General features: G+C 44.4%; 3 protein-coding genes and 1 long non-coding RNA gene across 4 annotated transcripts in view; 2 read left to right on the top strand and 2 right to left on the bottom strand.

Annotated features, from left to right (window-relative positions):
* The window catches only part of LOC308464395, a 130,261-nt gene extending 111,077 nt beyond the window's left edge, over positions 1-19,184 (top strand). Inside the window, exons 2-3 of the long non-coding RNA XR_013980003.1 lie at positions 17,096-17,740; positions 18,867-19,184. This is a non-coding gene — a long non-coding RNA (uncharacterized lncRNA). The remainder of the gene's footprint in view (positions 1-17,095; positions 17,741-18,866) is intronic.
* LOC308464340 (nicotinamide N-methyltransferase-like) lies at positions 3,116-5,754 on the bottom strand. Its single transcript, XM_080983692.1, has 3 exons — positions 5,559-5,754; positions 4,504-4,711; positions 3,116-3,652 (listed from the first exon to the last, which is right to left on the bottom strand). Exons 1-3 carry the CDS (start codon positions 5,713-5,715, stop codon positions 3,223-3,225), a joined length of 795 nt encoding a protein of 264 aa, XP_080839818.1. The 5' UTR covers positions 5,716-5,754; the 3' UTR covers positions 3,116-3,222.
* LOC308464515 (indolethylamine N-methyltransferase-like) lies at positions 9,100-13,190 on the top strand. Its single transcript, XM_080983865.1, has 3 exons — positions 9,100-9,292; positions 11,125-11,332; positions 12,173-13,190. Exons 1-3 carry the CDS (start codon positions 9,136-9,138, stop codon positions 12,600-12,602), a joined length of 795 nt encoding a protein of 264 aa, XP_080839991.1. The 5' UTR covers positions 9,100-9,135; the 3' UTR covers positions 12,603-13,190.
* A 213-nt stretch (positions 19,185-19,397) lies between the features above and the next one.
* Positions 19,398-24,709, bottom strand: part of LOC308464292 (NXPE family member 2-like) — a 35,366-nt gene continuing 30,054 nt past the window's right edge. Inside the window, exons 2-3 of the transcript XR_013979954.1 lie at positions 23,660-24,356; positions 19,398-21,382 (exon numbers count right to left, since the gene is read on the bottom strand). The gene's annotated coding sequence lies outside the window, so the exon portion shown is untranslated. The remainder of the gene's footprint in view (positions 21,383-23,659; positions 24,357-24,709) is intronic.

Here is a 24,709-nt window from a genome sequence, read left to right as displayed (position 1 = left end):
TTTGCTGTTTCAAAGTGAGCCACGGAGGAGGGAAGGAAGGGGAACCATGGATCCTCTGCTCACGACTGCAGGAGATCCCCCCGCCATCTGTAGGCATTCGCTCCATAACATGCACAGACATTTCCCCTTACTTTCTAGGAGGAAAAAAGTGAGTGTTATGGAGCAAAAAATACGGTATATTGGCTCCCAGTACGTTTCTGAGCACAATTCAAAGTGTTGGTGTTGACCTTTAAAGCCCTAAACAGCCTCGGCCCAGTATACCTGAAGGAGCGTCTCCATCCCCATCGTTCAGCCCGGACACTGAGGTCCAGCTCCGAGGGCCTTCTGGTGGTTCCCACACTGCGAGAAGTGAGGTTACAGGGAAACCAGGCAGAGGGCCTTCTCGGTAGTGGCGCCTGCCCTGTGGAACGCCCTCCCATCAGATGTCAACGAGATAAACAACTACCTGACATTCAGAAGACATCTGAAGGCAGCCCTGTTCAGGGAAGTTTTTAATGTGTGACATTTTAGTGTGTATTTTTGGTCTTTGTTAGTAGCCTCCCAGAGTGGCTGGGGAAACCCAGCCAGATAGGTGGGGTACAAATAATAAATTATTATTATTATTATTATTATTATTATTATTATTATTATTATTCTGTTGACTCCATCTCCATTTCCAAGGACGTGGAAGCAATAGTGCCGGCACAAACAAACCTTGTGCTCCCAACCTCTATGGAGACGTTTCTGCTTGCCTGCTTGCCCATTCCCAAGCTTTTTGACATCAATATAGGTGAAGAGCTGCAACATCTTAGCTAATGCCCAGATCTCTGCCATGCCTTATGAACTTTGTAACCTGCTGTCAAGTACAGGAGTTCCCCTCTCCCTTCCAGTAGCCCACCAATAAGACTTAACAAGCATTTGGTAGATTTATAGTCCTTTTATTACAGCATTATGTTACAAGCACAAACAGGCAACCCTCCACAAGGATGTTGTTGTTGTTTAGTCATTTAGTTGTGTCCGACTCTTTGTGACTCCATGGACCAGAGCAAGCCAGGCACTCCACAAGGATATCAGTTGCTTACTCTGATTCCTCCCCACTTCCGCAGCAAGAAACACGCCAACGGGAAGTCCCTTCCCACCGAGTCTCCTTTGTTCTCTGACACGCTCAGACCTCCAAATCAGGGGGTGGGAGGGGGTTCCCCCACACTCTCGATTGATGTATCGCCCAGCTGCTCCCTCTCTTGCGGTTGCTTAGCTACTATCTCATAGCTGGGTAGCTCCTCTCTCAACTGTGCAGCTTCTGTATCTGGAAGCGGAAGCGGGGGGGGGGGGCGGCGGCAAATATTTCCCCTCCTCTTCTGTTAGGAGCTAATCTCCCTGTGATTGCATTCCCCAATCTTCTGATCCAGACCAGCCCCTGACACCTGCAGTCCCATGTTGAATTGTCATGCTGACTTCTTAAAGAAAACTTGAAAAACTCCAGCTGTGACAAAAGTTTGAGTTCCAAGTTGGATCGAGGGGGTGGAGGAGCCAGCTCAAAGCTCATTTTCCCCCTACCTGCTACTGGATTGCAGCCTCTGAAAGATTGTGTATGAGGGGATCAGGTGCTTAGAACGAAAATGTCCCCCTCCAGACAAACATCTGAAGGGTTTCTTCAACATTAAACATTAAAAACCAACTGAAGATACACCTCTTCACCCTAGCTACTGACACCTGAGATATTTTTATGACCCACCTCATTTCTGTAAGTTGTTTTTAATATTGTGTTTTAATTGTTGTAACCTGCCCTGGGAGCTGAGGGGGAAAGGTGGGTTTACCCTCATGCTCATCATCTGACTAATCGTGTCCTTGTTGTCAGCAATGCTTGACAACTGAATTCTCACGGTCTTGAAATTATTATTTTTTGTTTTTAAAAAATACAGCTTGCCTAAATGGTAAACATGACCATCATCAGAAAATGCTCTCTTGTCTGGTTTTTGATTTTTTATTCATATATTTGGTCATATTACATATGATTGACAACGTTCAGAATTACAGAAAACATACTGTATACATTTGACAAAAGAAAAGAAGTGATTATATAGTATTCCTTACATGCCAGAATGAACCAATGCCAAGTATTGTTTTTAATATTTGATTGGGAGCTGCCCAGAGTGGCTGAGGAAACTCAGCTAGATGGGCAGAGTAGTAGTAGTAGTAGTAATAATAATAATAATAATAATAATAATAATAATAATAATAAAAATATCCCAGATCGTAATTCTGCATGTAATGCAATAGCTCATTATTATGCATATTGCTGCAGGATATCAAACTTCTGCCTACTACCAAGAATTTCACATTAGAATTTGCAAAGCTATGAACATAATGAAGAGGATCCAGTCACAACCAACATAGGATACTCAGCTGCTGCTTGAGGGTTTCCCCCAGGTATCAGGGGGGGCACGGTGAGAACTGGATGCTGGACTAGATGGGCCATTGGCCTGATCCTGCAGGGCTCTTCTTAAGTTCTTAAGTTGTAGTTTGGATGACTGTGTCATGAGAGGTAGGCCTATGTGGTGATCACGCAGTGGAATTCCCAAGGTTATGTATGTGTGTGTGTGTGTGTGACTCCGTATGCCTATTTTCCAGGGACAGTCCTGGATTTACAGAAGCCATCCTAGTTTCTGATTTGATGTTGGAAAGAACAGCAGTATCTTGGTTTTGGAACGTAAGCCATTCTGGAAGACCATTAGACTTCTGAAACATTCGAAACCAAAGGTGCAAAGGGCGGTCTGCAAATTCAATGGAGAAAATTGGGGGGGGGGGAATCAGCGGAAGCCGTTTGACTTCTGAGGCGCATTCGAAAATGGAAGCATTTGCATCCGGGTTTTCGGCGTTCGAAAACCGAAATGTTTGGCTTCCAAGATGTTCAAAAACTGAGGTACCACTGTACCACTTTTCCTTAGGACATCCTTATTTTCACTGGAAAAATGCTGGAGTGTGTGGAGAGACACAGACAGTGTCTCTCTCTGTGTGTAGGTCTATATCTATATCTATGTCTATGTCTATATCTATATCTATATCTATATCTATATCTATATCTATATCTATATCTATATCTATATCTATATCTATATCATCTATATCTATATCTATATCTATATAGCTGCCCTCACTCACACTGACCTGCTTGTGTGGCTACGTCTGGACATTGTAAGATTATTGCTTTCCTTTGGCCTCCTGTCATTTCCCCACAAGCACCTACACCTTGATACGTTTCTGGGCAACTAGGAAATAGACAGTCTTACAATCACTATGTATTGGTGAATAGCTATTTTTGGCCCCTTCAGACCATAAGATATCAAAGCCTGCCTCTGTCACTGCACTGTCTACAGTTTCCTTCTCAAGGTAAAGGCAGAAAAATGGGTGCTGGCCAACTATGTAGAAGCTTGCTCCGAGAGCTACCAGGAGCACAAGGTGCCCCCCGGGCTTTACAAGGGAGCCAACGTTCTTCAAGGCGGCAAGGTAGGCAGTCACGTCTTTGCAGGCAGAGTCCAGGCAAAATGTGGAAGTCACACAGCTAGCTTGGGCCACCACCAGTGGAGCCAAGGGGTTGACTTGGGTCACGTCACATTTCAGCACTCGCCGGATGGTGCTTCGTACCTTCTTTCCCTTTTCTACCCATTTCTCCCTGGGGAAGAGCAAAGGTGGGAAAGAGCAGGAAACAGTGAGCATGCAAACCTCCTTTTCTGGCAAGCCAGCAACCTCGTCCCCTGCAGGAGCATGTGAAATAAAGCAACCTGTTTATTAAAATATTCAGCTACCGCTTCCCAGTTGCTGAAAGTGGATTACAAAACAGGAAGGGGTGTGAAAAGTGCTTTGCTGCTGCTGGTGGCCGAGGGCACATGCCTTAATTTTGTTGCACTGGTCAAATTGGCTTGGCAGGCTTTTGCAGCAGTATGAAACCTGCCATCCTTGTTTAGAGGTGAAATGGGGATGGGTGTGTACAGGCCAGCTGCCACATTCTGGTCCCATCCTAGGTCATGGCCATATTTCTGTTATAAGGAATATGCATTCCAAAAACAGCGGCAGAAGATTCTTGCAGCACCTTTAACACAATCCTAATCAGACCTACTCTGAAATAAATCCTATTGAATTTAGCAGCGCTTACTGCTAGGTTATTGTTGCAGCCTAAGAAACTTAAGAAAGTAAGTCCAGTTCATCAGATGCATGGAGATTATGTGTTTGTTAGGACAAGCTGTTTAAAGCAATTCACAAATACCTCCCTTTCTGTAGTATTCCCAAGTGTAGGTCCCTGAATGGTCACTCTGACCAGAAACCAGAATGTTGTGCTGTGCCCCTCTATAAATGTCGTTACTTAGTATAAACTTCTGGAGAAACTATAGCTGAAATGTCCAAATCTACCAAGTATGCTGCAAAAGAGAGTTCCCAGCATTGGCAAGAGGTTGCACTAGATTGAAGTACCTTCAAACTGTAGGGTTCCATGAGTTTATTAATGAATGGAAGTTAAAAGCCCAGTACCTGTCTCCCTCCAGCTCGCACACATATTTCAGAGCCTGGCTCCAATCAAAAGCATCTGGGTCCTTCTTCAACCACCTCTTAATCTCCTCCCTGTTCTGGTCAGTGTAATCTGTGGCAATGATCTCTCGGAAGGACCCGCAGGAAGAGAGAAATTGGTAGATAGTGGGTCCGCTTCCAATATCAATCAGTGTGTCTCCTTTAACGCCATCTGCATTTGAAAATGATAATGAGGTTGCTACTACTTACACACACACACACACACACACACACACACACACAAAACGATTCCTCATCTTGGCCACATTTTGTCTGCCCTCATTGGGATGATGATGGCATCTTTTGCACAAGGTGACAAATTGAAGTGGCTGTAGACTTATTTGCTCATGGGGTCCGAATCATAAGATGCATGCTCTTCCATGATGCAAAGTTCCTGGATAATAATAAAAAAAGCTTGGTATGCCTATACGTCCAACTGCATGCACTAAAATATCCTCTTTCTCCTCATTAACAATACTAATTAATTTATATAGCACCACCACTGTGCATGGGGCATGATAGAATGCAACAGGGAGCTTACAGGGTCAAGAGTGAAAATGTATACCATTCCATTATTTCTCCTTTCCCATCAAGGCAGCTGACTGATTCAGAGGCACTAGCGGAGGAAGAGGAGCATGGGGGAGCGCGCCGCCCCCGGCAGCGCGATCCCATTGGGGTGACATCAGGGCTTCCCCCCGCACCTGTGCTGGGTGCCCAGCCCTCGCAGGCGGAGTGCCCTGCCCCTGGGGAGCACACCATCCCTGTCTGCTCTCTGCCCCTCCCCCAGTGCTGGAGCATGAAACTCTGCCACTGCTCAGAGGCCATTGCCCTTCAAAGATATGAAGGGTTCAACGGGTACTTATCCCACCCAACAGTTATGCTGCTCTGATTTCAATTTGCTTGCTGTACACTTATTCATACAAAACATGAATTTGGAAGCATTCTCTCCATCATGAACAACAAATTGACAAAGCTCAGCCAGCCCACCAGTGCCAGAAAGCAGTCTATGGGGTACTCACCCACGGTGAAAGTTTTGTGGAATTTTTGCAGATAAAATGTTAGGGCCCTATTTTCTTGGGTGCCATCTTCCTTGCTGAAGGAATAGTACATTTTTAAATAATCTTTTGGAGCAAAATGCTTCCCGTAAACATCTTTCCCAGTGAAGTCCCCCTCCATCCTTCCTCCAAGTCTGCAATGCACACAAGTGTTCCTTTCCATTCTCATTGATCCAACCTCCCACCCCACCCCAACACATATCCCTGCCTATTCCTGGAATGAAATCTCTTTCCAGTTGTGGACGTCATCTGGGGAACATTTGGAATTATTAACTAGTGCTGCTACTGCTGGGGTAAACCTCTTGCAGGATGGGTAGGTTTGGTTTGTCCAATATTATCTCAATAGATAATGCTTAGGAAATCTCGGAAATTTGCGAAAGTTGTTTACTTCTAAAGGAGAAACCTCACTTTCTTACAACTTAACTCTTATTAATTTATCCCCTATAAAAACAGATCATTTGTATTCAAATAATAAATTAATCAATTCATCAGCCTAGATCATCAATCAGTATATTATTATCAGTTCAGCAATTCATTAATTCATCAATTATTCTGGCCTTCATCAGTTGAATCTATCAGTTCATCCATAAAATAGATAGTATCAAATAGGAAATACTGCAGGGATAAGCTGTTTGCAGGATGGGTAGGTTTGGTTTGTCAAATATTATCTCAATAGCTAATGCTTAAAGAACTGGGTGCCTCTTAAATATCCACATAATGTAGTTGCCAACTTTTCAGCTGCCTCTAATCCCCTCTCTTTAACAGCAGCCCAGCCCACAGATGTTAATGAAAAAGGAACTGCCTCTAGTGGTATTCCAGCTGTTGGATAAGCTTAGCTATTTCATTTCTGTTTAGGGGAATGCTCTTAAACAGGGGTCAGCAAACTTTTTCAGCAGGGGGCCGGTCCACTGTCCCTCAGACCTTGTGGGGGGCTGGACTATATTTTGAAGAAGAAGAAAAAAGAACGAATTCCTATGCCCCACAAATAACCCAGAGATGCATTTTAAATAAAAGCACACATTCTACTCCTGTAAAAACACCAGGCAGGCCCCACAAATAACCCAGAGATGCATTTTAAATAAAAGGACACATTCTACTCATGTAAAAACACGCTGATTCCCAGACTATCTGCGGGCCGGATTGAGAAGGTGATTGGGCCAGATCCGGCCCCTGGGCCTTAGTTTGCCTACCCATGCTCTTAAAGGTACAGAAGCAACACAAGGGTTGGGGGAGGTGCCTCCTCTGTCAGAATATGGCAGTTCCATTCTTCTTGCCTCCTCTTTTTAAAAAATAGGATATAGGGGTGGGGAAGTGTTTTGTATAATAGAAAAGTTCTGGGTCTCTGCATTTGCCAAGTTTTCTCAAACAGTTACACAACCAAGAACTAGGGAGGAACAGAGAGAAGCAGGGAGACAGAGTCCATTTCCACCTGGGAACCATCATTTTATCTCTGTTGAACATGGAGGCTGACATTCAGTTTGCTGGTATGCACACCTGCTGTTCCATCAGTTGTGAAGGTGGACTCAGCGTACCTCCTGCAAGGGCCAAATTAAATGTGATGCTGAAACACCAGTCTTTGTATTTATTATGCAAGACTTTCCAAAAAATGCAAATAGCATTAGTTGGGAGACGTGATATTTATTGGGATTGTGGCAGGCATGAGGGGGGGGCAAGCGATTGACCCATTCCTCCTGTACTATGACCCTCAGGAAAATCCCATCCATTTTGCACAAGAGGGATATCTCCCATTGGCACCAATGGGGTATATTCCTCGAAAGAAATGCAAGCTCCAGTAAAAAGGGGGGGGGGTGCCTCAAAACCACCCCCTTGCATTAGTGCTGTCAAATTCCCAGTTCTGAATGTTTTCTTTCACTCTGTAAGGTAAAGGTAAAGGGACCCCTGACCATTAGGTCCAGTCGTGACCGACTCTGGGGTTGCGGCGCTCATCTTGCTTTATTGGCCGAGGGAGCCGACGTTTGTCCTTCCGGGTCATGTGGACAGCATGACTAAGTCGCTTCTGGCGAACCAGAGCAGTGCACGGAAACGCCGTTTACCTTCCCGCCGGAGTGGTACCTATTTATCTACTTGCACTTTGACGTGCTTTCGAACTGCTAGGTTGGCAGGAGCAGGGACCAAGCAACGGGAGCTCATCCCTTTGCGGGGATTTGAACCACCGACCTTCTGATCAGCAAGTCCTAGGCTCTGTGGTTTAACCCACAGTGCCACGCAATGTGACTCGTCTAAGCATGTATGCACACGCAAGGAAAATGCACGGGTGTGCCGTAGTGCTTTGTGCACAAATTATAATCACATACCACTGGGCAGTTCTGTGTTTTCCCCTTTAAAAGTCCTGGCATGGTTCATGGAAGCTTTGCGAAATCTCTGCCCAGAAGGAGCCTCTTGTAAGGGTTCATAGCCAAAAAATGAAGGGAAGGTCTTGCACAATCGGACATTTAACTTTAGCCTTTGGACTGGGTCTTGAACTTCTGTTCCAAAATTCCTGTGTGATTTGAACTGTGGATTCAGGCATGCTGATGTGCCAGACAATTTGAAATTGAACAAAGCTGGCATTCAAAAGCACACCAAAGCTCTTGGAAACTAGAGTGGGAAACGAAGATGTCAAAAGGGCATAGATACATGTTTAGGGTTCCCAGATCTCTAACTGGAGACTGGAGATGCACCCTTCCTAACAACAGCTACATATGAAGAGGCTTCTAGGTGGTGTCACGTATCTCTAGGGTTAGTATTTTTTATTTCCTGTATTTTAATGCCAGAGAAATCTCCACATGGTTTACAAAAATATAACATTTAAAAAATATTCCAAACAATAAAACTTGAAAAAAAACCTATGATGCTGTGAATTTCAAAGCATGAACACGGGTGCCGCAAAGAATAGGGTGTTGCCAGAATGCCTTGGGCTAATGTACCAAAGCATTCTCTCAGTAAAAGTCAACAGGAGAACCTCAACGAGAGTCTTGGCTCAATTCCAGGTGGGCAGGACACTGGCTGACTTCCCCCTTCCCTCCTGATGGAAGGGCCTGGCTGGGAGAAGCTACACCAGGACCCTTTGAAGGCTCAGAGGAATGGCAGGGCCTTGGAGGAGAAAGGGCACATGGCTCCACAGGAAACCTGCTGCTCTTCCTCTTCCACAGCCCCCTCCATGGGCTCACTCTCATCAGCATGGAGCCCCAGGGAAGGTTGCCAAGGCAAATGGCTTGGTTTTGTCTCTGCTGACTGACTGGCAGCTGCTCCCCCTGGGATTCAGGGAGTTTCCAGTCCTACCTGCAGTTGCCATTGGGGATCGAACCCATGGCCTTCTGCACACACAGAAGTCTGCTGTTTCAACATCACATTTAATTTGGCCCTTGCAGGAGTTATCTTGTTAATAATTCCAAATGTTCCCCAGATGAAGTCCACAACTGGACAGAGATTTCATTCCAGGAATAGGCAGGGATATGTTTTGGGGTGGAGTGGGAGGTTGGATCAATGAGAATGGAAAGGAACAAATGTCATTTGTGTGTATTGCAGACTTGGAGGAAGGATGGAGGGGGACTTCACTGGGAAAGATGTTTACGGGAAGCATTTTGCTCCAAAAGATTATTTAAAAATGTACTATTCCTTCAGCAAGGAAGACGGCTCTCAAGAAGATGCTCTCCTAAATTTTTATCTGCAAAAATTCCACAAAACTTTCACCGTGGGTGAGTACCCCATAGACTGCTTTCTGGCACTGGTGGGCTGGCTGAGCTTTGTCAATTTGTCGTTCATGATGGAGAGAATGCTTCCAAATTAATATTCTTTTTTTTACAAGCGTGTCCACCTTTTGCAAAATTTGCAGGGGTCATCCCTTTCCCACAAGAATCATGGTGGGAGGCAGAAATGGGATCAACCACCCTTTATCCCTGGAGCATTTGTTGTTGGGGCCAAGGACAAGGAGCCAGTGGGTCACTTCTCAGACCAATTAGTTATTTCACTGGGCAAGAGGCCAAGAGGACTCACTGCCCCTTTGCCAGGTCCCCAAGCCACTATTCAGCCGGGTCAAGAATTTTGTTTTGATCCAAACAATCACTTCCTTGATCAAATTTTCCACAGCCAGCTGGAATAGTTCAGTTCATAGAGTGGCTGCATGTCCAGCTTTGCAAAGGACAGCCCTCACATGAAGGAGTGCCAGAGGAATGATCCTCTCTCTGGACATCCTCTGTCCCGTTCAGTTTTTCCTTAAAGATGCAAAACCCTAAGAAAAGAGAGCAGGAGGATTGCCTTGAAATTGCCCCTCAGCGCTGAGCTTCTAGGCAGCAGACTGAGCTGGTCATCCAGCCACAGCAGTCCCACTGCGGTGAAATGGACTGTGATTCTGTTCAAATTATAGTATAATGATTTCAAAAAAGAAGAGATGAAAAGAAAAGCATGTAGCATTTTAAAAAAAACAAACCAGCTTAATCTAAGCATGCATAAAAATCCATGTGTTGGTAAAGATGCATTCTATTTGGGGAAATTGCTTGGAAAACATGTGTGAAATGGATGCACCTTGCTCAACCTTCTGCATGAGAAGCTGCCCTAAAAAAAATCCCAATTGTTCTTTCGCATCTGATCACTGTTGGCCATTGCTGGGCAACCTGTAGCCTCCATGGTTGTGCACTCCTCTCAGCCAGCATGGCCAATAGGCAGGGGCGATGGAAGTTGCCAGCCGGTAACATCTGGAAGGCAAAGGTTTCTCCTTCCAGGGAAAACTGTATTGGCCAGTGACCCTAAAAGGTGTGACATTAGATGTTTTGCATGAATAAATGTATGGCAAGCAAGATCATATCAGAGCAGTCATTCCAGCTTGCAGCAGGATATTCCATAGCATTGGAAAAACTACAATTGTCTTCCTGCCCACAGCATAACTGTTGGGTGGGAGGAGTACCCTTTTGGAGTATACATTGTCTCCTTTGAGCCTGTAAGCTCCCTGTTGCATTCTATAATGCCCTATGCACAATGGTGGTGCCATATACATTACAGTGGTACCTCAGGTTACATACGCTTCAGGTTACATACGCTTCAGGTTACATACTCCGCTAACCCAGAAATAGTGCTTCAGGGTAAGAACTTTGCTTCAGGATGAGAACAGAAATCGTCCTCTGGCGGCGTGGCAGCGGCAGGAGGCCCCATTAACTAAAGTGGTGCTTCAGGTTAAGAACAGTTTCAGGTTAAGTACAGACCTCCGGAACGAATTAAGTACTTAACCTGAGGTACCACTGTAATTAATATTGTTAATGAGGAGGAAGAGGATATTTTAGTGCATGCAGTTGGACGTATAGGCATACCAAGTTTTTTTAATTATTATCCAGGAACTTTGCATCATAGAAGAGCATGCGTCTTATGATTCAGACCCCATGAGCAAATAAGTCTACTGCCACTTCAATTTGTCACCCTGTGAAAAAGATGCCATCATCATCCTAGTGAGGGCAGACAAAATGTGGCCAAGATGAGGAATCGTGCGGGTGTGTGGGTGTGGGTGTAACAGTAACCTCATTATCATTTTCAAATGCAGATGGCGTTAAAGGAGACACACTGATTGATATTGGAAGCGGACCCACTATCTACCAATTTCTCTCTTCCTGCGGGTCCTTCCGAGAGATCATTGCCACAGATTACACTGACCAGAACAGGGAGGAGATTAAGAGGTGGTTGAAGAAGGACCCAGAGGCTTTTGATTGGAGCCAGGCTCTGAAATATGTGTGCGAGCTGGAGGGAGACAGGTACTGGGCTTTTAACTTCCATTCATTAATAAACTCATGGAACCCTACAGTTTGAAAGTACTTCAATCTAGTGCAACCTCTTGCCAATGCTGGGAACTCTCTTTTGCAGCATACTTGGTAGATTTGGACATTTCAGCTATAGTTTCTCCAGAAGTTTATACTAAGTAACGACATTTATAGAGGGGCACAGCACAACATTCTGGTTTCTGATCAGAGTGACCATTCAGGGACCTACACTTGGGAATACTACAGAAAGGGAGTTATTTGTGAATTGCTTTAAATAACAAACACATAATCTCCATGCATCTGATGAACTGGACTTACTTTCTTAAGTTTCTTAGGCTGCAACAATAACCTAGCAGTAAGCGCTGCTAAATTCAATAGGATTTATTTCAGAGTAGGTCTGATTAGGATTGTGTTAAAGGTGCTGCAAGAATCTTCTGCCGCTGTTTTTAGAATGCATATTCCTTATAACAGAAATATGGCCACCACCTAGGATGGGACCAGAATGTGGCAGCTGGCCTGTACACACCCATCCCCATTTCACCTCTAAACAAGGATGGCAGGTTTCATACTGCTGCAAAAGCCTGCCAAGCCAATTTGACCAGTGCAACAAAATTAAGGCACATGCTGTCCACCAGCAGCAGCAAAGCACTTTTCACACCCCTTCCAGTTTTGCAATCCACTTTCAGCAACTGGGGAAGCGGTAGCTGAATATTTTAATAAACAGGTTGCTTTATTTCACATGCTCCTGCAGGGGGACGAGGCTGCTGGCTTGCCAGAAAAGGAGGTTTGTGTGCTCACTGTTTCCTGCTCTTTCCCACCTTTGCTCTTCCCCAGGGAAAAATGGGTAGAAAAGGGAGAGAAGGTACGAAGCACCATCCGGCGAGTGCTGAAATGTGACGTGACCCAAGTCAACCCCTTGGCTCCACTGGTGGTGGCCCAAGCTAGCTGTGTGACTTCTGCACTTTGCCTGGAGGCTGCGTGCAAAGACCTCACTGCCTACCATGCCGCCTTGAGGAACATTGGCTCCCTTGTAAAGCCCGGGGGGCACCTTGTGCTCCTGGTAACTCTCGGAGGAAACTTCTACATGGCTGGCGAGCAAATGTTCTTCTGCCTTTACCTTGAGAAGGAAACTGTAGACAGTGCAGTGACAGAGGCAGGCTTTGATATCTTATGGTCTGAAGAGGCCAAAAATAGCTATTCACCAACATATAGTGATTGTAAGAATGTCTATTTCCTAGTTGCCCAGAAACGTATCAAGGTGTAGGTGCTTGTGGGGAAATGACAGGAGGCCAAAGGAAAGCAATAATCTTACAATGTCCAGACATAGCCACACATGCAGATCATTGTGAGGGTAGCTATATATCTATATCTATATCTATATCTATACACACACACACACGTGTCAAACCCTCCAATATTTTTCCAGTGAAAATAAGGATGTTCTAAGGAAAAGCGGTACAGTGGTACCTTGGTTTTCGAACATCTTGGAAGCTGAATGTTTTGGTTTTCGAATGTCAAAAATCTGGAAGTAAATGCTTCCATTTTTGAATGCACCTCAGAAGTCAAACGGCTTCCATTGAGTTTTTTTCCCTTCATTTTTCTCTATTGAATTTGCAGACCTCCCTTTGCACCTCAGTTTTCAAATGTTCAGAAGTCAAATGGTCTTCCGGAATGGATTACGTTCGAAAACCAAGGTACCGCTGTACTTTCGAAGATCAAATCAGAAACTAGGGCGGCTTCTGTAAATCCAGGACTGTCCCTGGAAAATAGGGATATGGAGTCTCTCTCTCTCTCTCTCTCTCTCTCTCTCTCTCTCTCTCTCACACACACACACACACACACACATACATAATCTTGGGAATTCCGCTACCTGATCACCACATAGGCCTGCCTCTCATGACACAGTCATCCAAACTACAGCTTAAGAACTTAAGAAGAGCCCTGCAGGATCAGGCCAATGGCCCATCTAGTCCAGCTTCCTGTTCTCACTGTGGCCCCCCTGATCCCTGGGGGAAACCCTCAAGCAGCAGCACGCTGGTTGGGAGTGGATCTTCTTCATTATGTTCACAGCTTTGCAAATTCTAATGTGAAATTCTTGGTAGTAGGCATAAGTTTGATATCCTGCAGCAATATGCATAATAATGAGCTACTCCATTACCTGCAGAATTATAATCTGGAATATACATGGCATTGGTTCATTCCGGCATGTAACGCTATAATCACTTCTTTCCTTTTGGCTAATGTATACAGTACGTTTTCTGTAATTCTGAACATTGTCAATCATATGCAATGTGACCAAATATATGAATAAAAAATCTGAAACCAGACAAGAGAGCATTTTCTGATGATGGAAATGTTTACCATTTAGGCAAGCTGTTTGCATTTTTTAAAACAAAAAATGATTTAAAGACCATGAGAATTCAGTTGTCAAGCATTGCTGACAACAAGGACATGATTAGTCAGATGATGAGGGTAAGGATGAACCCACCTTTCCCCCTCAGCTCCCAGGGCAGTTACAACAATTAAAACACAATATTAAAAACAACTTACAGAAATGAGGTGGGTCATAAAAATATCTCAGGTGTTAAAAGCCAGAGTTTTTAGGGAAAATAGAGAGGCATAAGCCACAAAGCCACTATGTTCCTAGTACTCCAGGAGGGAAATATGACCCAAATTGCTCAAATCTGCTTTTCACACCATTAGCATATTAGAACACCATCCCTGAAATCAATAGAGGTGAATGAGAATAATGTGAGATGAAAGGATTCTGCTTAAACCTCGTCTATTCTATTTGTGTTACATGCAACAAGCAATAGGTAACAGCTGAAAATTTCCTGTTGAGTAAACTGCAACAGAACCTTTGCAGGGAGTCACTGCTGATGTTTATAAAAACCACCAAGTCTAGTTTATGACAGCTTCTGCCACTGCAGAGAAGCTTTGCCTTATTTCAACATTGCTAGAAATATTATTTCCAGACCACTCCTGGCATAACCTTATTTGACGCAAACAGACACACACACACACACACACACACACAGAGAGAGAGAGAGAGAGAGAGAGAGAGAGAGACGAGAGAGAGAGAGAGAGAGAGAGAGAGAGAGAGCGCCAGCCAGCGAGAGAGAGCTAAGAGTTCAATCTGGGACAATATAAAACTGCCTTCCATTCAATATCAATTAACACCTCATTTATTCCAGTGGTTTCTGAAAGAAGAAGAAGAAAAATTCTCCAATGCACATTTAGAGGGGGGGAAATTGTCTAGCAAGTTCTCATCTAAATTGTAGAAAGGTTGACTGACCACATAGCCAATCATGAATATGGTTGCTTTGGAGAATTTCCTATTCGCTTCAAACAAGGAGTATCTGATTTTAATACTAGGTTTTTACACTGTTGTAACCTGCATTGGGACTTTGTGGTGAAGGATAGGCAGGACAACTAATCATTATTATTTATTCATCATCATTATTATTAGTAGTAGTCTGTCTCTCCCATTCACAAGCACAGAGGTGAATTTCAGGACTCCTTCACTTGTCTCACTGCTCCCTCCTGGGAAAACTCACTGTTTACCTCTCAGTTGGTTTTTCTGCAGATTGATGTTTGTTCCCATTCAGTGGTAAACAGCGGGTTTCCCCGGGGAAAGCAGCGGGGCAAATGAAAAAGCAGGAAAGCACAGGGCAAGTGGCAAACCTCTTGGACCTGAGCTTTCTGGGCACGAGACAAGCAGAAGTGTGGCTGAGCCTGTAATGTTGCACAAACAGTGTGGCAATAGAGGAATTCAGTGAAATAGCTGCGCTTATAGGAATTCGTTGCGAAAGAGATTGCACATTTATTCTGCAATGAAGTTACCAGCAACCTGCTTTTGCATTCTCTTCTGCAACAATATTCTGTTGCATGCTCCGGCTCTGCACTCTCTCTGCCCCCCACCTCTTTGATGGAAAGGTAAATAAAGGACACAGCACGGTTTGAGTGGGGTCAAGTTTATTGACAACAAATGTAAGAGGTTTGGCACAGGCAATTGGGCAACCATTTACTTCTGGCCCGCCTGCCGGAAGTGACACCAAGGCTCAACCCAGCAGCGGGGGTTCCTATGACTTACAACAAATAAGGGGGACCCCTGCGGGCGTCACTGCCAGTGCCGGATTTACATATAAGCTAAACAATCTATAGCTTAGGGCCCCACTCTCTTGGGGGCCCCCAAAAAATTTAAAGGAAAAGAAACTGGATGTACATTTCCAAAATATAAGATAAAAAACAAATAAAATAAAACCTACATACAGCAACAGTGTTGTGTGGGCTCCTATTAGGTCCATAAATTGCCATATTTATAGCATATTTTCAACACAAAAAACAGCAACAATTTGTTGTTGACAAAGGACAGTTGGACATAGAAAGGGCCACATTACCTTCAGTAGCTTAAAAAGGTAAAGGGACCCCTGACCATTAGGTCCAGTCGTGACCGACTCTGGGGTTGCGGCGCCCATCTAGCTTTATTGGCCGAGGGAGCCGGCGTACAGCTTCCGGGTCATGTGGCCAGCATGCCTAAGCCGCTTCTGGCGAACCAGAGCAGCGCACGGAAACGCTGTTTACCTTCCCACCAGAGCGGTACTTATTTATCTACTTGCACTTTGACGTGCTTTCGAACTGCTAGGTTGGCATGAGCAGGGACCGAGCAACGGGAGCTCACCCCGTCGCGGGGATTCGAACCGCCCACCTTCTGATCGGCATGTCCTAGGCTCTGTGGTTTAACCCACAGCGCCACCCACGTCCAGTAGTTTAGGGCCTCATCAAATCTAAATCCAGCCCTGGACACTGCTTTGAGGAGTGCTGAGGTCCAAGCTCCTGCCTGGGCATACAGACACAGAAGCAACTCCTCCTGGACCCCTTTAACAAGATACCCTAGATTTTGGGAGGCGCAGGCAGAGATTACAATCTTCTCACTCCCCAACCAAGACTAAGGCTTACCCAATGCCTAAACCACCGAATTGGTGATGTTTCCTATTTAGAATTACTTTATTATTTCAAAAAGTGAAAATCCAAACATGAGAGTTGTTGGGCTTTGGGGGGGGGGGGCAAAGTTGTTGTTGAGCTCTTTTTTTTTGCTTTTTAGTTGAGCTTTCTAAAAAAAAGTTTTTGAGCTATTTTTAATAAAATTTGCCAAAATCTACACTTCTGACATGGGTTGCCATACGTCCAGATTTTCCTGGACATTTCTGCGATTTCCGCCCGTACGCTGTTTCCGACTGCCGTATTCTGCCTACGTCCTGGAAATTCTGTATGTATGGCAACCCTAAAATAGAGGACAATTCCCCCTTCAAAGGAGGGTACATGACCACTCCAGCAGAAGTGCATCTTCTTACCACCTCCTGCCCCACCTCCAGGGACAGCGGGCAGGGGAAACAAAAAAAAACCGTGACAGAGCCAGTGCCTACAGACAAAGGCAGAACCCCTTTAGGACCAGTGGACTACGCAGGCTTTCTGTTGGCTCCACACCGTTGCTGGAGCAATGATTTGTGTATTTAATTTGCCACTCTTTTAAACCAAGTTGTCATTAAGGATTTATGGAAGGATGACTGTACTTTCAAGCCACATCCTATGCATGCATTTAGAGTTATAACCTAGCCTGAAAAGCTTGGAATCGGGAAGAAGAAGCAGTGGATTCAAATGCGATTGGACCTGGTCTCTTGTTACTGTGAGCCAGGCCATGCTGAGCTTCTCTGAGGCCCAGGTCCTGTTCTTGGCATGACAGCCTAAGTCCGGCAGCCCTCCGAAGCCTGGGGCAACTGCATACCCTCCAAGTGTCCCGATTTTCCAGGGACAGTCCCAGAATTATGAAAGCCATCCCAGTTTCTGATTTGATTCTGGAATGTCCCCATTTCTTCTACCAGCGCTGCCGCCACTGAGCTCAGAGAAGAGGAGAAGCCAGCCCTTGTCCCAAGCGATGACAATGGGGTTGGTGGCTGCTGTGAAGGAGCAGGCAGAGGGCAGGACCACCCTGAGCAGAAAGAAAGGGGAAGCGGAGCACATGGAGCCTTGATTTTTTTTTTTTATGCATTGTGCATCTGCGTCTAATCTTGCCCCTTTCTAAAATGTGTCTTTCTTTTTTTCTAAATCTACCAAAGAATAAAATTCAGTGAGCCCAATAGAAGACATTGCATTCAACATTGGGAATAAGCAATAAATCACTAACCAGTAAGAGAATGTTGCAATGATGACCTTGGGCCCTAAAATCTCTGTTCTCCTTGGTTTGTGATAATGGAACAAATAAAGGATTTGGCTTCAATCAATCCTGAGATTGGCTAACTCAGCGCAGAAAGCAAATTGCCCCACTCTAAGATTTGATTTACATTCTCCACTGTGTAATGTCTGTTAAGCATCAATGGGTCCTCATGAGGACTTTGGACTTGCGTTTCTTTTCATTTGATTCTGTATGGATTTGTACTCTGCTCATCGCCCGACACACTCATTGTTATCTCTACATTGGCTCCCCCATTTGGCCTCGGTCTGTAGGGAAAAATACTCATTTCGTTTCTTAATCAGATGGCATCGGGACCACAAAAAGATGTCACTTGGCTCACCTTCAAGATGCTGCAGAATTATCTGTTGATTATTATTTTTTTTTTTGCTAGGGCAATACACCAGCTTGGGCTACACCCTCTAGAATGCTAATGAACTCTAATGGCTTGCTCCTTTGGGAGCAAAGGCAGGATACAAATTAAACAAACATAGGAATTAAATAATTATTTTAGGACATCTACCAGAGCTTTCCTCTCAATTCCCAGTGACTTTTGGTTTTACCACATGAAAGGTGGATTGATGGACTTTTCATTCAAAACCTGGACCCAGAGATGTCTGGGTTGTCTGTACCGTTGGGCAAGGAGACAGTTTCAGTGTGTTGTCTATGGAATATTGACCATTAGTTGTGGCTCTACATGGGTGCTGCTAGATTTAAGAAACGGGGTCAGCTGTTAAACACATTTCAGAAAAAGGGGGAGTAGGGAATCAGGTATACGTGGTTAGTCCATTGTATATGGATATAAAACGTATCCCCTTTGCAAATGGGGTAAGGGGCATCACGTGGGTGACATTTCTGCTATCACTGGCATAAGGGCAGATCACAATCTTTGTATATTTTAAAGTACTGTACAGTTGGAACCTTTTCTTTATTTTCTTGTAAACTGCTTTGAGTTCTGGGTTTCTTTTAAAAAAAATCAAGTGGTGTAGAAATTTTATGAAATAAGTAAATAAGATTTGCAAAATTTCATGAAATAAGTAAATGAGATTTGCATTCTTTGACCTTAAGATGGGCTATTAAACCCCAGGTAATTCCACGTAATGTTAGACTACAGTTCCCATTACCTCCTGGTGCTTGGCTGTGCTGGCAGGGGCTTATGGGAGAAACTAAGGACATCTGGAAAGCCACAGGTTAGCTGCTCCTAGACAAAATATTGCAGCGCTACTGTTTTCTTTTCCTGTCCTTTGGTGTGTCATCTGGATGAAGTAGGACACCAAAATAATTTTTGGAGCTTAGGAGGTGATGATGTATTCACAGAATCCTAGGACTGTAGAGTTGGAAAGGACCACGAGGGTCATCTAGTCCAACCCCCTACAATGCAAGAAACTTTCACACAAATTGTTGCTGTATCATGATAGCGTAGCAACAGCAGTTCATTCTCTGGTGCTCCCCTTGGTACAGAATGCAATGACCAGTTTACTAAGTGCTACAGCATGTTGCGATCATATTACATCAGGGGTTGTTTTGTTTGTTTGTTTTTGAGTAGAAACTCAGGGGAACAGAGTTTTTCTCTTTTTTTGAATTTCTTTTTGTTGTTGTTGTTGCCGGGGTGGGGCTGTATTTGGGGGGTTTAACAACTCATGGGAAAGGGGTCCTTGGGGTGGGGGATGTTGTTCTCTTTCAATATCAAGACCCACCTCTCCCCATATGAATAAACATGGACTCTGTGATCATCCTCTGTAGCCCAGAAGATGGCAACAAGAGAACGGGCCTTTTTTGTGGGGGCTCCCCACTTGTGGAATGCTCTCCCCAGGGAGGCTCGCCTGTGTCCATAATGTTGGCTTCTCCCCAGTTAGATTATGATTACAAATGGCATGACCTACTAAGTATAACCCATTTAGCTGTCCTCAAGGTGCTTTCAAGAAGCAAAAGTCAAACTGTCCACTTGCAAGGGACCTTGTGGTTGCACATTTCCTGAAAATGCTGGTGCAGATCTTGTGTTTAGAAATTTCCTGGTAGTATGTGTACTTTTAGGGGGAAGGTATAAATTGTTCAGACTTTGTGGATGGAGATTTCCTGGCATTTTCAGTAAAGCAATGACCAGGAGGGAAGGAACAAAATAAAATAAAATAATTCCTTCCAGTAGCACCTTAGAGACCAACTAAGTTTGTTATTGGTATCTGAAAAAGTGTGCATGCACACGAAAGCTCATACCAATAACACACTTAGTTGGTCTCTAAGGTGCTACTGGAAGGAATGTTTTTTGTTTTGTGTTGTTTCGACTATGGCAGACCAGCATGGCTACCTACCTGTAACTAGGAGGGAAGGGACAGTGGCCAAAAGATTCTGGGAATTGAGCCTAATGCATTGAGCCCCAAGGTTTTCTGTTGAGACCTATGCCTATGCTTAATGCCACATGTATGTAACCCATTGTAATCAGGATCAAACGTTTCTCACATGTAACAATGTATTGGAACAGTCTAAGTATTCACCGTGTGCTCATCAGAGGTGCCCAGATTCTTTGGGTGCTAACCCACTCTGTGCCTTCTGCTATAACCAAATAAACTGCTTTTTATTTTCCACTCCCGGTGTGATCATTGGCTAAGTTAACCCTGTTTGAATTGGATACTTGTCCACAACACTTTCATCAATTCAATTTACATACTGCCCTTTATCAAAAGATCCCAGGGCTGAGTACAACAATAAAAACACATTAGAGAACATCAATGATAAAAACATAATAAAAAGCATACTGACAGACAGCCTATTAATAAAAGAGTCATCATTGTAACAGTCATCTCCTCCGCTTTCACAGACCATAATTTAATAGCCATAGGCCTGGGTAAAGAGGAATGACCTTTGAGTGTAGACAACTGTAAAAAGGGAAGAGTCGTGTTCATTGCTCCATGCTGTTTCAGAGGCGGATTTAGCGGAGCATGACCTGCATTGGTAAAAAGGTAAAAGTAAAGGACCCCTGGACAGTTAAATCCAGTCCAAGGCAACTATGGGGTTGCGGCGCTCATCTGGCTTTCAGGCCGAGAGAGCCGGCATTTGTCCAAAGTCAACTGTCCCGGTCATGTGGCCAGCATGACTAAACTGCTTCCGGTGCAACAGAACACCGTGACTGAAACCAGAGCGCACGGAAATGCTGTTTGCCTACCCACTGCAGAGGTACCTATTTATCTACTTGCATTGGCATGCTTTTGAACTGCTAGGTGGGCAGGAGCTGGGACAGAGCAACGGGAGCTCACCCCGTTGCGGGGATTTGAACCACCGACCATCTGATCGGCAAGCCGAAGAGGCTCAGTGGTTTAGACCACAGTACCACCCGCGTCTACTGGGCACCGGGCTGAGAGGGCGCTGCAGGGGTCACTGCAAAAATGACTTGGAAGAGAGGGCGAGAGGCAGGGGGTGGGATTTTGGTGTCACACAGGGCGCCTCTGAAATGTGAAAGCCCAAAGTCTGTCACTGCGTGTTTCTGCTCTGATCACACCCACCACTGGAATACAACCCTGGAAGGTTATCCAAGAGGTAAGGTGGCCCTCACATTGAAAGGATTGCCCATTTATATGTAATATATGGCAGCCATTGTGGTGGTGTAAGCCTCTTCCTGGCAAGATGGGAGTATAGGATGGTTCTGCTCATCTCAAGGTATTTGAAGGCTGTGATGTGCTAAAAAATGTATCCTAAATTCCTACATTCATTATATGTGCCAACAAAACATTGCATTGAGAACTGGAAGGTCTAACTCACTTCCACAGCATACAACATGGATGCCCACAAATGGATGCAGGATCTCAGCTCCAACTTTGTTCCTTCAAGGGGAAAAAAAGGAAGTCAGCATATTTGGAATATTTCCATCATCGATGTTTCCCACTAAATTCTCACATCTAACATATTGCTGCTGTAAATGGAAGGTGAATCTTAATCTGATTTTGCAAAGCCTTTTGTACATTGTCAGGTTTTTATTGGGTCTAGTAGAAAATGACATTAAAATGGACCTGATAAAAAGAAAGAAATTTGGTTCAATTCACTCCTTGTGCAATGAATGCTTAAGGGAAATATTTGTTCTATTACTTGCATTTCCCCTGTAAAGTATTCCGCATTACAGTGGTACCTCGGGTTAAGTACTTAATTCGTTCCGGAGGTCTGTACTTAACCTGAAACTGTTCTTAACCTGAAGCACCACTTTAGCTAATGGGGCCTCCTGCTGCTGCCGCGCCGCCAGAGCACGATTTCTGTTCTCATCCTGAAGCAAAGTTCTTAACCTGAAGCACTATTTCTGGGTTAGCAGAGTCTGTAACCTGAAGCGTATGTAACCTGAAGCGTATGTAACCCGAGATACCACTGTATAATGTACTGTTTTTCTGTCTTTTTATTGGAAGCCTTTCTGAATGCTGCACACCAATATTTTAAATAAATGTAAGTTCTGATTGTGACAAGTATGACTTCTATATTGTTGTAATGTAATTTTATTTATTTATTTTTTTGCTCTGGAGCTTCCCCCACAAAAACCCATGCTTTAACGCTGAATTGGAGCAAATGGCAAACCACAAAAACCCAAAATTGCTGTTTTTTTGTGCTTCAGCTTTAAGGAGCGAGTTTTGTGGGTGAAACTCTGGGACAAAGAGAAGAGCACTCAGACATGGAGCTATAAAGCACAGATCTGTGCCTAGGAAGTGTAGGAAGAAAGGTGAGTGTGGATAAGCCCAATATTGGTGCTCTGAGGATTGTCTGGGTCTGGATCTTAGAGATTAACTAAGATACAAGTTAACAGAGAACACAGGGTAAAGATGTGCCAGCACAACCAACACCACTCCAACCACTGTTCACTTCTATTGCAGAACTTGTCCAATCTTCAGCTGGAAATTAAGCAATTGTTTGCGCCACATAACTGTTGAAAGCCAATATTTTGCAACACAAATGTGTATTTAACTGGTGATGTAACCAACTGCCTTTGTGATGCATGCTGGAGGCTTGGATCCAGCAGATGAAACCTTCTACCCATCTTCTTCCTCAATACTGCAAACAGATTCCAATAATCTTGAGGAACTTGACACATCATTGTATTGAGCAACCAAGCCGAGAAGAGGATCTATCTTGGGAGAGGAACAGCTTACCCATTTGTAATCATTTCAGCCTGCACAACCCCAGAAGGGGCACGTACACACACATGGGAACAAAAGAAGAAGAAGAGGAGGAGTTTGGATTTGATATCCCGCTTTATCACTACCCGAAGGAGTCTCAAAATGGCTAACAATCTCCTTTCCCTTCCTCCACCACAACAAACACTCTGTGAGGTGAGTGAGGCTGAGAGACCACTACACCACACATCACCCCCCCATGTGGTGAGGCATCTGAACTGCAGATTGGAACATTGCCCCCCCCAACTACTCTTCAGCTCTAGAACAGGGCTTCCCAAACTTGGGTCTCCAGCTGCTTATGGACTACAACTCCCATCATCCCAACTAGCAGGACCGGTGGTCAGGGATGATGGGAAGTGTAGTCCAAAAACAGCTAGAGACTCAAGTTTGGGGAAACTCTGCTCTAGAATGTCCCCAACCACCCAGGCTGGCCTCCTGAACAGAAAGGAAGACTATAAAAGACTATAAAAGACTTCTTGTTTGGTCTGTGGCTACACCACACTGGCTGGATCAGGCCAATGGCTCATCTAGCCCAGCATCTGACCAAAAACCTGCAAGCAGGACATGAACATAAGAGCTCCCTCCCCTCCTGTGGTTTCCAGCATTGCTGACTAGCTGTGGAGGCAGAGCATCGCCACCATGGCTAGTAGCCACCAGTAGCCCTCACCTCCATGAATTTGTCAAATCCCCCTTTAAAGCCATATCCCTAACTCCTATTTTTAGATACTTCTAAAAGACACCGCATTGCACCCGCTTATTCATCATTGACCCTGGGGATTCTGTATGGCTTTCTGACTGCCGACGAGCTCCAGAGAGCAAACACACAGACCCAAACTGTCTCAAAATGAAACATTCACAGAATGAACAGCAGAATTCTTAAAATACCCGGCTGCGAGTTATGAAATGCATTGACAGTTGGCCTTAAGAAGAGACAGGAGAGTGAAATACCTCTTAAAAAGTCTTCGTTCCAAGTCTGTGAGGTAGGATTTGTGTGTTAGTTCAGACTGAAGTTTCACAAGAGCTTCACACGGCACCCTCTTTGGTTTCACACAGTAGAAGGCTTCCTGGTCTCGTTCATCAAGATACTCACATAGATCCGCAGTTGTGCTTCTGACAAAACCACACTTAGTGGAGACGTGTGAGGCCCCATTCAGAAACTTGCCTCTGAAATCCATTTTGTCGTAGCCTCTCTTCCTCGCAGCCCACAGTGCAGAAACTCCTTCACTGAGGTGGATGAGCAAGATGGAAACTTTGACATCGCCCTCCCAAAATAAAGTGAAATTGACCAGGTACGTCCCATTCCTATAGTCTGTGATGTGCCCAGAAGCTCCAGCCCTAAGACTTGAAGAGTAGATCCTCACTCGTAAGAAGTCTCCTCCGTACTTCTTTCTCTCCCCCAAGTAGTTGTACAAATCTAGCCGAACCATCAAGGCGTCTCCAACGCAATAAGAACCCTTTTGGTTTAATATGGTGGCCTTGATGTTCCTGGCACTTGTGGTGGTCATTATATCTGTGAAAGTGACACTCGGCATCAACTGGTTCAGCTTTCTCAGAATGTCTTTTACTTCTTTGTCATTCTTTTCCCACTCTATCCTCATATTCATCAGGATGTCGCCTTTCATAGACAAAATTCTGTTCCTGCTGTCTTTGATGGAATAATTTTTGTTTAAAGAATCAAAATACTTTCAAATTAATCAAAAAAGTGATTACAAGTAAACCTGAATGCTAGGAAAATATGGGATTTGTTCATAAAAGTCTAGGAAGCATGGGAAGAAAATCAGACACATTTTTTAAAAAACAGTAATATGCTTTGTTTTAATCAAACCCCTACTGGCAAATCTGCCGGGCAAATCTGAAGCATCCCATATTAAATATCTTTTGGATGACAGGGTTAATGATATTACACTGGCCATGGCAAAGTTTCTCTCGGAAGTTAAAAGAATCAAGGATCATCATGCTTGAGACAAAACAAAATGACCGCCTCGGTTCCTCTCTCTT

The sequence above is a fragment of the Podarcis pityusensis genome (assembly GCF_964106645.2).
Source record: "Podarcis pityusensis genome assembly, chromosome: 15".
Lineage (NCBI taxonomy): Eukaryota > Metazoa > Chordata > Lepidosauria > Squamata > Lacertidae > Podarcis > Podarcis pityusensis.
This window is presented reverse-complemented; position numbering and strand designations above follow the sequence as displayed.